This window comes from Alligator sinensis, unplaced genomic scaffold, assembly GCF_000455745.1.
Source record: "Alligator sinensis unplaced genomic scaffold, ASM45574v1 scaffold222_1, whole genome shotgun sequence".
Lineage (NCBI taxonomy): Eukaryota > Metazoa > Chordata > Crocodylia > Alligatoridae > Alligator > Alligator sinensis.
In genome coordinates this window covers 2,378,936-2,391,093 of record NW_005841912.1, presented here as the reverse complement: position 1 = coordinate 2,391,093, position 12,158 = coordinate 2,378,936, and the positions used below count along the sequence as shown (strand labels likewise).

At 44.5% G+C, this 12,158-nt stretch overlaps 1 protein-coding gene across 1 annotated transcript in view; it reads right to left on the bottom strand.

Moving 5' to 3' along the window:
- ADAMTS3 (ADAM metallopeptidase with thrombospondin type 1 motif 3) overlaps window positions 1-12,158 on the bottom strand; it is a 294,692-nt gene that overhangs the window by 275,979 nt on the left and 6,555 nt on the right. Inside the window, exon 2 of the mRNA XM_025198071.1 lies at window positions 2,609-2,677. Within this exon, the coding sequence (XP_025053856.1) occupies window positions 2,609-2,677 (69 nt within the window). The remainder of the gene's footprint in view (window positions 1-2,608; window positions 2,678-12,158) is intronic.

Below are 12,158 nucleotides of genomic sequence, written 5' to 3'. Positions count from 1 at the left end.
CGGGGCTGCAAGAGCCGCCTCACCGCAGCAGAGCAGCCACGTGTGGCCTCTGCGCGGGGTGCCCGCTCCCGGCCTCTTTCCCGCTTCCCCCGCCTCCAGTCCTGCTCCACCCCAGCCCCAGCGCAGCCCCGGGAGGCACCCCGGCTCTGGCTGGGACACGGACTACGCGGCCGTGGCGGCTGCAGGACTCCAGGCATAACATCTTCTGCCTATTTTTTTTTCACTACTCGGCTGTGGGGTTTTGTTTTTTGCATCCGTGCCCCTTCCAGTAGTTCTGTTTGCTTTTGCATTGATCCCTAAGCTAACCTAAGGAGAGCGCCAGCCCCCAACAAAACATCGAGTTTCCCTTTCACCAGAGAAAAATGCTGGTTGTGTCAGGCCACTGTGCACCCCTGCCTTGAAAATTCCTAGATCCACCCATGGCTTTCAGCCCATCTGTCACCACCTTCCTCCTTCCACCTCTCTCATCATGTTTTGTTCAACCCTCATGCAAATGCTCATCCTAGGAGTAGCCCCCTTGAATGTAATGGCATTTCCCCGGCTGGAGCCGCAAATTCTGTTGCTCATGAGCATAGGTAGCTGGTACCACCTTAGTCAGGGGGGGCACATGCCCCTCAGCGACCAGTCAGCACTGCTCTCCGGCTGGCGCTCACAGGGGTGGCACTGGTACTTCCGCCTGCCCCCCCCCGCCCATCACCTAAGCGGCAAGCGCAGCCAGTCAGGGTGCACCAGCACTTTCGGGGGGTGCACGTGCACCCCTGTGCATCCCTTACACATCAGCACTGCTCACAAGGCTTAGCACAGATTGAGCTTTGTAGGATCAGGGCCTCCATGTTCAGCTGCTTAGAGGCTCTGGTTCACCCCCAGAGGATCAGGGCCTTATGGTGATGATAATGGTACTACCTGCTCCCAGTCATTTTTGTTTGCCCAGAAAGAACCATGCACTTGGGATATCAATCAATTGATCTAATGCTATCCACTACCAGATACATGCCCAAGGCAAAATGCATCTGCTTCAGAGCTTCATTTTTAGGAACCAAGGAAAAAATCACCCCAAGTGTCAGTGGTTCAGAGAAAAGACGTGCCAAAGAGTTTGGCTCATCCTCTTTCTGTTCATTTAGCCCTGTAATTCAAGAAGACAGGTCAGATGAACACCCAGTGTCCCATCCCTTCCTCTTTGTACTGCACAGGACGGAAAGGCACTAATATTACCTTCTGCATTAGGGCCAGTAAAGAAGTTATGTTTGTTCCTGAGAAAAGCCAATAATGCAAATTCTCATTTTTGTCATTTTCTTTCCAAAAAACTATTTTATGAAATGTCAAAATCCCAAAGTGAAAAGAAAAGGGCACAACTGAGAAGCATTTCCTCTGGGGAAAAAAATTCCCTGGACAACTTTTCAGTTGCCCAAAGAAGCAGCATTTAGATTTGGTTCTTTTCCATTTCTTTTGGAGGGAAGTCCTCCTCTCTGCATCCTTCCAAAATAAGTCAGGCTCCAGAGATTTAGTGTTACTAGGACACTGTTGCGTTGCATCTTTTTGCATTGAGTCCTATTTACTATTGAACTGATGCTTTAATGAGGCTGACTATAATTTGTTACAATAGTCTTCAATCTAACCATTACCCTTACACCCACAGAGAGCCCTCTGAAATTGCTGCATGAAGTTCAAAGCAACTACACTGGAGCCCTCATAAAAAGTTCCATGATGGCAAACCCTCTGCAAGATTGGCATCTGACTCTATTAATGCATTAAATATACTCTAGAAATATTTTTTGTTGCAATTTTTGTTTTATGTAACTCAAGGTGCTTTAGTACCAGCAGTTGAGATTGCACAGGAGTGTTACCTGTGCAGCAGTTCTTCCCTGTTCAAATAATACCTCTCCATCTCTGGTCCTTCATTTCCTTACCCCACCCCATCCCACCCACCTCCTCTTCTTTCTATCACCCTCCTGGCATTCATACACAATAAATACACCAACCAATTACACTGATTCAATACAATTATACTTCATACAACTGTATATGTGCTAAAAGACAATTAGCTTGGCCTGAAATTTTGCATGATTACTATAAATATGATTACACATTAAAAACAAAAATAAAGTTGCAGTCAAGGACTTATAAGTTGCCAAGTGCCAGACCTCAAGCCATTCAAATCCTAACCTGATGGCAGAACTGAGCACAAGGAAATAGATATAAAAATAGATATAGGAAGCCCGGAAATAGATATAATCTGAGAGCTTTAAAAATATATATAAATATTTTTCCCCCTACAAGCCCCCTCAAGATGAGAGGGAAACATTATGCACATTTCACAGACAGACCACTGAGGCACTGAGATCAAAAGTATCCAGTTATTTTGGAAACTCCATTTGAGACTCCTAGAACCTGAATTTCCAAGCACAGCCCCTATTAATTTCAGTTACCCAGCACTTGGTAAATGAGACCAGAGTACCAAACCATCCTGAAGGTGAAGAGCAGTGTTTAAGTGACTCACCCAACATCAGCCAGAACTCTATGGCAGATACATAGGATGCAGTTCTCTGCAGCGCTGTAGTAGGCTGAGAGGGAAGAAGGAGAGTAACCCCGCTTGCACCCTTCTCCTTACCAGACTAGGAGCGAATGGCAGGCTGACAGCACTGCAGGGACATCCCACGCTTTGATGCCAACCCCACCACTAGCACCAGGCAGACTCAAGCAGAGGAGAAACTGCACGCTACAGCCAGCAGGGGAAGTCCCTAGCAAGGGCTTAGGGCATCCCAGCAGCGTGGGCCAGTTGCGGGAGTTCCCAGTACTGGTCGCTGCTGGGAACTCACCTGACCTAGCTAAATTGAAGTCACCTGTAGGAAACGGATGTCATGGGGTTGAAGGAAATCACCACCAATTGGCCGAGTCCCTGCCTAAGCTGCAATGACAGAGCAGAGGAAGTGAGCGGAGGAGGCTCCAGGGTGGAGACAGAGACACTCGCCCAGACACGGGGAGAGACAGACATCCTGTCCATGTGTTCTCTTTATTGCGAAGGATGGATTCTTGGGGATTCCAGGTGGTAAGCCTGGATCCTATTCGGGTAGGACACCTCTGGATTGAGACTACAGGGCCTGGTGTCCAGCAGAGCTCTCCAGATAGTGCTCCAGAGCTTGAGTGACTATAAAGCTACAGAGGCTTGTGGCAAGAGTGTAGGGGTAGAGGAGCTCCCAATAGCACCTCCTCACTTGGGATAGGGCCAGCTGGCTGGCATCAAGACCATACCTGGGGGCAGTTGCATACTGTATTCTATTGATAGAGAGCCAAGATGGAGAGTGGACTAAGACCACTGAGGGCTCAGTGGATACTGAGAAGCCAGAAGGTAAGAAGGACAAACCAGGCAAGGTAGTGGCCCCACCAAGACCAATCTACCAATTACCAGCAAATTATAGAAGATTAGTCTCAAGTGGGGACCAACCCCTTGCCTGAGGAAGATAACGAATGAGCCAATAGAGCCTCAGCGGCCATCCCTGTTACAAGCACTATTCAACTGCCTTTAACCATACTAACCTTTTCCTTCTTCCTGGCCCTCTGCCTCCCTCACTGCACACCTTCCAACTTCTGCATTCAGTCTCATTCATAAGAAAAGAAATTCATCCCCAACTAAGATGCACTGAATGAGGCAGGAGCTCTGTGGAAAACAGAATATGGTTATGAAGTTTACTACTGTGCAGTGTGCACCAGGAAAATAAAATCTGGCATTTTGTAACCTAAGTGCTTGACTCAGCTGTTTCTCTCTCTTTTAATGTGGTTCTATGGGTTATTTCCTAGGTTTTTAAAAAGCAAATTCCAATGTGTGACAACATCCACATTACTCTTCAGCCTAAATCCAAACAACTGAGGAAGTTTAACAAAAGTATAAGGCAATACAAATAGGACTTGTTTTCCAATGGGAAGCATATTGCAGTCTAAACAAGCAGTGATAGCTACCCTACATATCAAAACTTCACATACGTAGTCAAAAAACATTTAACTCATAATAGCCAAATAATTCTTGCCACACAAATGTACAATAGGTTACAGATTTCCTCATGAAGGCTTCAGACATATTAGGCAGGCAAGAATGCTTACTCCAATTTCTTACACATTTAAAGTTTCCTACATATACAGAAAAAACTAATATTTCCTTTTTAAAATTATTATTGCTAACACCAACCTGCTGAGGGACACAATGTTATGTTTTCTACATCTGTGCAGAGTATCTTGACTATCTAGAACAGTGGTCACCAACCAGTGGATCTCAATCCACCGGTAGGTCTCAGAGCCTCTTGCAGTAGATCTCGGAGCCTCTTGGAGTTGACTTGAGGCTGGGGTGGGGGGCTGAGTGCTTGTGTGCATGCCTGCATGCATCCCAGCCCAGCAGATCAGTCCATGGGGAAGGGGATGGGGAGGGACTAAATCAAGGCCCCCTGCAGTGAGGAACAGTGCTGCAGAGTCAGGAGCAGAGGTAAATTGAGTGGGTCCCCCGTCAGGTGGGACTTACCTGCTGGGGAGGCGCACCCCCAAATAAATGTTTCTCCCTCTGCCTCAATCTGCCCCACCTCCCTTCCCTCCTCACAGACTTACCTGCTTGGGGGAGGGGGGCATAGCACATGGTAGATCTTGGGCCACTTTTAAATGCCAAAGGTGATCTCCTACTTAAAAAGGTTGGAGACTACTGATCTAGAATGTTTGATAGTTATATTTAACTTATGAGAAAGTTTAAGCCCTTATCCATAGAGGCACCTGGGCAAAAGTGTCTTTCCAGTAAGCCAAATTCTGGGGTCCTTACTGCTCCTAATGAGTCCCTATATCAGGGAATCAGGGAGATTCCCTGATCAAGGGAATCAAAGAGATTCCCTATTATGTGAGTAAATTCTCAACATGGAGTAATGGGCTCCACTACCTGGTGCAACAAGCTTTAGATCAGGATTAAAGGGGAAATTAGATCTTTCAAACCAAAATTGTCCAGACCAGAGAGTAATTTCAGAATAAATCTTAAATTGAACAACCAATATTCAATGCCAGGAGGACTGAAGTGTGAGAGAATGGCAGTTCTCAAATCAGGATATAGAAATTTTTTGTGTGAACTGGACAGAAGTTAAGAGCAGTTTGTTAAAAAAACACCATTAGCACCCTTACAAAAATATCCATCATTACAGATTTCTAGGCATTTAGGTTGTTCCAGAAAAATCACAAAACAAAGTGCACCACAATCTCTAGGAGTAGACAAAGAGCTGTCTCAGCCAGTCTAACTATTGGCCCACCAACCTGTCTAGGGCAGTCCACCCACCTGCCTTGCCTTTGATGTAACTTTGGAAGTTGTTTATAGGTGGGAGGCTGCCCATTTCCTACCCAATGCCAAGTGCATAATACACATCTCTGTACTTCCCCTACACCGTGTCCCATGCCTCACAGATGGCACCACTATTTGGCTCCAGCCCTACAATGGACCTCCTTCTCTGCTCACCTGGCGTTCAGACCCCACCTGGATCCCTCCTTCTCAGGAAGTTTATTCCACCCTCATTCTGGGCTGCAAAGCTTCCTAAGCCCGTTCTTCCTCGTAGCAGAGGCCCTCTCCAGGACATTTGGCCACATAGGCCCTGGTCTTGCCTCTAGCCCAGTCGGAACCCCAGGCCCCTGGCTCTGGGCATCCCTTGTAGTGGGCCCTTTGACCATTCTGGTCCTGGCCCCAGCATTGACCAGATGAGCATTTCTCTGGTTAGCTTATTGAGCCGCTTTCCCTCTCTCTCACATACGGGTCTGCCTTCTCAGGCCCCTCCGAACCCAGCTCACTCAATCACCAAGGCCAGCATGTGCAGTCCTTCAGGCCCGCCCATACTCTATGCAGCGTTCTCACTTGAGTCTATCACTTCCTCACAGGCCCTCTTCCTGGGCCCACTCCTCTGCCCCCTCACCGGGGTTCTTGGGCCTTATGCCCCTTGGGTCTCAGGCCTGATGACATGCCTGGACCCCTTGCCTGTCCATCTATGGGGTAACCCACCAGGTCGTGGGGCCTGAGGCTATATGGCAACCCATACTCCCCTTTCACTAGGGAGGCACTGGTGTGGCTATAGAGGAGGGTGGTTAGCATGACAGTCTTGTAAACCAGAACCTTGATCGACATCCAAAAGTCTCTATTTTTGAAGACATGTTGTCACAGCTTGAAGGAGGGGGCACTGACACAGTTGACCCAGTGCTGGACTTCTTCATTGATGGCAGCCCATTGAGAGAGGTGGCTGCCGAGATACAGAAAGTGCTCCACAAACTCCAGAGCCTCCCTGTCTATGTAGATAGCTCGAGGGATGTTCAGCTTTTACCAGCAGTGCTTGCATCAAATCCTGGGGATCAAATGGGAGGATCACCGGACCACTGCAAGCATCCTCCATAAAGCTGCATCCACCAGCATCGAAGCCTTGCTCTTGAGAAATCATCTCCGATGGATGGGCCTCTGTCTGGATGTCTGAGAATTGCCTCCCTTGCCAGATTCTCTTTTTCCAGCTCTCTGTTGGCCAACGCTCAAAGGAAACAGTACAAAGACACATTCAAGGTCACCCTCAAGCACAGGGCCTCTGTGTAGATGTACCCTCTGACGGTTAAATTTTCTCTTTTTTTTGACCAACTTGAAAAGTGCTGATCCTTTGTTCTCAGACACAGTTATGCCACTGAAGTTACAGCCTATAAGAAATAACCCCCCCCCCAAAGAATAAGTAAATTACTTTTCTGAAACTAGAGTTATCAGTGTTACATGTCAGGTTCAGAAATAGGAAATCTGTTAGAACCAGAGTGCAGATAGTTTACAGATAAATTGCCATGACAGATCAGACTACTGGCCTGTCTAGGTCAGACCTTTTTTTCAACAGGGGCCAGTAGAAGCTCATTCAGAGACATTCAAGAAACCTTGCAGAGGTTATGTATTAACTCACCATGGAGAAAAGTTTCTCTCCACCCTTCATTAGTTAGAGGTTGAAGACTGGTGGTTTATATTCCTTGCAAAAATTACTGGGCTTTTTTAATCCTTAGTAGTGTAATTTATTATATGCTCATTATCCAGATTAATGCCCCAGTTCAGCAAGACAAAGTTCTTTGGGTGAATCTGATATCTTTTATTAGATCAACTTAAATAATTGGAAACATTTTTCTTAGCAAACTTTTGGGTGTAAAAACCCTTTGTCAGGCTGAGGAAACACCTGCAGTTGGTGTGTGCTCTTGCTAGATGGAATAAATAGTAAAGAGACCAGGGCCTGGTATGCATGCAATAAAGGCTGTCAGTGAAGATGTAAATTGAGGAGTCAGTGGGTGAGAGACATGCTGGGGGAGGGGAAGAAGGGGAATGAATGTAACAGGTAAATAGTGGAGAGGTACATGGGGAGTCAGATGCCAGACAGGTTATAATGTGTCATAAATCTAATGTCTATATTTAGTCCACGATTTTTTGTATCCAGGAGGTTGGTGAAGTGAAGTTCATAGGCTCAACTGTGAAAAGTATTTTGTAAGTTCCCTTTGAGGATTAGAACTGAGAGATTGAAGAGAGAGTGGTTTTCTTGGGAGAAATGTGCCCCCAGAGGTAAGTGGGTATTCTTGTCTTTAATAGATTTCCAGTGTGTGTTCATTCTGGTGCGCAGTTGTTGTTTGGTCTCTCCTACGTATTTTCCATCAGGGCATTTGGTGCATTGGATGAGATATATTAAATTTCTGGAGGTGCAGCTGTAAGATCCGGGAATGCTGATGGTTCTGTTGTGGGGTGTAGTAATTATGGGGGTGGTGGAGATATGTTGGCAGGTTTTGCATTTCTTGTCATGGCATGGTCTGGATCCATTCAGTGTGTTCTACAGGATGGTAGGGGACCATGGGTGCCAGCCTTGGGGGGCACCAGCCGGAGAACCTCCTGCTTTTGCTGTGTGGTCCACCTGCCCACCCAGCAGGTTGTGGGCTTGATCAGCTATTCTGGCCAGTGCCCCTCCCCCCACGGCTGGTGTGCCACTCTAGTAATTCCCTTGTGGACGTGCCATGGGGTGGGAGGCAGGACTCCACACAGGCTGATTTGCCTTGGCTGCGCACCCTGCTCAGATCATCCAGCGTTGGCCCCCAGGCGCCAGGGACCCTTGGTATTCCACTGTCACCCAAAGAACCTTGTCTGCCTATGTCCTTAGACCAACACAGCTACAACCGACACCCCAATTCAGCAAGGCATCCATGTCCCATTCTCTCAATGACAAGTAAATTAGGACCAAAGATCTCTCTTTTCAGTGACACCTGGGAAAGGAACAAAGGGAAGCTTAATATCGGGCCCTTCAGCAATATTGTTCACCCAGTGCAGACTGGCATTATTCTTAGAAGGGGCAGGGAGTCTAGCATCTCAGCACACCCCGTTCCAAGAGCCCATGTATCTCCTTTGTGGCACCTATAACTTTGTTCTATTCCTCAAGGTTCATGATTTGGAGATTGTAGTTCTGCCTCCTAAAGAGAAGTACACAGCCTTCCTGGATTCTGTCCCCATCCTACTGTTTCCACTCTACAAAGGGATAGAACCCAGGCATTGCACTAATCCGTTTTTGTAACTAAGCTTAGTGATGTGTTCAGCTTGAGTCTTCTTGTGAGGGCTTTCTTGGGAAAGATAGTCCTTTCTTATTAGAAAAACAGATGTAAAGCAGCAGTTTTCTCTACTTCCAAGCTTACAACTCCCACTTCTGCCCACCAGTAACTAACAATTAAGTTTTCTTTGGGGCTCAAAACTCCATTCATCAGGGGTAACCCTATTTGGGGTTGTGAGCCTTCGTTTTGGGACTGCTAGTTTAAGGAATTATATTTGAAGTTGAGTTAATATAGGTTGCAATGCTTTCATTTCAATGGTGCCCAGAGGCCCCAGTGAGAGACTAGGGGGCATACTGTTGTTGTAACAGTAAACCCATAAAATAAATAGAGGGATCCTGCCCCCAACGTCTTACAGTTCAAAAAGGACCATCCTAAATCTAGTGGCCCATTGAGCTAGCATAAGGAAGTTCTTATTCCCAGTTATTGAAGTTTATTTACCTTTGGAAGTAATGAGATTTCCTGTGTCTATTGTAGCAAGATGCAGTGAAGAGGTATAGGAAATATCTCGTTCTGTTGCCACCAGGTAGAAAGTTGTGAGTATGTGGTCTTGATCTGGATAATGCACTAACTAAATTATTTTTTTTTAAATGAATGCCATCTCTTATCACATGTATTTCAAATAAATATAGTTTTTTATTAATAATAAACCCTTTATCATTAAATTCTGTCTCTAAAAAAACTACAGTAATTTTACTTCCCTGTACAAATTTGGATACAAGGTATTTCCTGTACATCTTCACTGCATCTTGCTACAATAGACATAGGAACTATCATTACTTTCAAAGATAAATACATGGCAGTAACTGGGAATAAAAACTAATGCCATGAAGTACTGCAGATGTTAAGCCCTTGTAATTTTCAAAGTACGTGTGACAGCATCTGAACCGAATCCCATTAAAATCATGAGAAGACTCTCACTTGCTTTCTGGCAGGTCCAGGACTATAGCATGGAATTCAAGGGAACCTAGGTGTTTCTCCAGCTAAGATATACAGAGTCAAAAGCCTTGACATGTAACACAGGCTCTTTATGTTCCATACAGCTCTACCTTTCTCCTACATCTCTCACTACTAATGAGACAATAAGGAATACCTGGGATTTTTCACCACACTTGCAGTCGCAAGACCATTTCCATTACAGCCCTCATTTTCACATGCTTTTATCACTGAATTTTAAAATTCATCCCATGTTTCATTTGCCTTCCTGTAAATTACTGCTGTATCAGAATGGCAGCCCCTCATGCACTAGCGTAAATGACTTCATAACAGTCAGGGCAAGGATTCATTCAGCTCATTTTGTCCGCCTGATACCTCCCAGTACTTCTGCTGGGACAGTGTAGCACCACACTGCACCCTAGCGAGAGCATGCAACTAAATTGCACCAATCTGCCCCTAAGGAGCCTGACAGATGTTACAGTACTGGTGTGATTCGGATCTGAGAAATTATGTGCCCTATGCCACAGCAGGACATGTAATGTTTTTGGATGGGGCATTCACTTCCTCAGATCCCAACTGCACCATTGCAGAGCTGCTTCCAGCCTGATTCTTCAGCCTGGATAGGGGCCAGCTCTGTCCTAAACCCTGGAGCTGCCCCATGCCTGATCCTGAAGCTCAGTTGAGCACTGAGATGCAGCACAGGCAAACCCTAAGTAGGTTAGCCCCAGAACCTTGGACTGTTTGAGTCTGGGGTCCACAATCAACTGATTGTTGGCCCTGGTCCCAGACAGGCCTGGAGTACAAAGATATCCCTGATCTTGGTGTCCAGCTGCATGTGAAGGTTTTAGACATGCCAGAGCACCAGGACCCTGGGATTAGGGAACCTCTTCACCTGATAGTCACCATAGGGTTGGGGGCATGCTACACATTCAGTTTATGGCACCATACAAACAAGCCGCAGAGATGTTCCACATATTTTATGTAATGTCTTTGTAGCTGGTTTGCCACTTTATGATGTTATAAATCATTTGAATGTGTAATACTGTTACTATTTATGGTGTGATTAGTACATTAATCATAGCATAGATGAAATATATGCCAGGAGCCTATGAGTTTGCTTTTCTACTCTTCCAATATGCCAAAGATCATGCCAGCATTTTAATTTTTAAAAAGATGTGACTGTAGAGTGTCATGCTGTTCAGGAGATTTACTTTTGCACATGAACACACCACACGGAAGCATATATTTTGTCTTCTATTGATCTTTATTAATAGCTGATTGCTTTAAATCTGGATATCATGTGATATTTTGGCCAAGCAAACAAGCCTTATATTTGAACTCACTATTGATAAGAACATTATAGGCCAATAAAATATAAACTTTGTTACAGGGGAACCAGAAGAATTAGAAACTGAAATGGTATACTGTATTGGCTTAGGGAGTCCCTCATTTTATAGCTTTTTTATCTACTATAGTTCTAAAAAGTATCACTATTTGTGGAGATTATATTACTTTCCTTGGGAGACTAATTTCACAGCCTATCAGATTTCATTGTCACCATTTTCATGATATGCTGCGTAAAGTTTTCTGTATTTAATTTAACATTTTATTCTTAATTAAAGTTCCAGTTTAAATAATTCCTTTCGTGCCTTTGAAATTTTACCTTTCAGAAAACAGCCTTTTGTCCTGACAGACTATACATTTAAAACTTACTTTTCTCTTTAATCAAAATATCTTCTAACTCCCCCCACCCTAGCTGTTTGTTTTCCCACCTCCATCTTTTTCCTAATCCCCTGCAATTTGTCAACATCTTTCTGGCAATGAGGAACTCAGACTGAACACACTGTTACAGGTGCAGTTACTTCAGTAATATAGTACTTTATCTTGTTTCCATTGGAACCTCTACTGAAGGACTCCATTCTGCCTCTTTGGAAGGACTCTGATCATAGGGTGGCCTTTTGCTGAGCTATCACATTTAACATTACAGTCTCATGCTTGGTCCAATCATCTCCAGGTATTTTTGTTTTGATGTCCAAAATGGCACAAGGTAGATTTTTTTCAATTTTCAAAATTATTATTTTCATTTGCTTACTACAGCAATATAAAAGAGGGATTTTAGCCAAGGTGTCAGACAAGAATTACCAGACAATACATAAAATGGAACCATATTGTAAATGAAAATGCATATATTTTCCTCTTTCCCAATATATTAAAACCGAGAATGTTATACTGCACAAGCTAAGATTAATAGTATCCTTTAAAACAATTCAGCAAACAGAATATAGTAGAGCTATTATATTTCAAGTAACAGTATCAAATTTATGGTCAAGGTTTAAGTACAAGACACAGGAAACTGCACTCTAATGTTGGAGAAAAATGTGGGACATTTAAGTTAAGTTGTAAAATATTTCATGAAAAGTCAAAAATCAATGACAATTTAAGGTAATTGAAGAGTCAGGGCCTCTGATAACTTTTGCTGTATAGCTGCATTCTGCAATAGCTGATTTGGAAACCGTGAGAGCCAAATTAAAAGTGCAATTAAAATCAGCAATTATTACAAGACATGAAAGGAAAACCAGATACACACAGGGTGCTTGCAGATGTAAAAAAAAACCCCAAAACAAAAC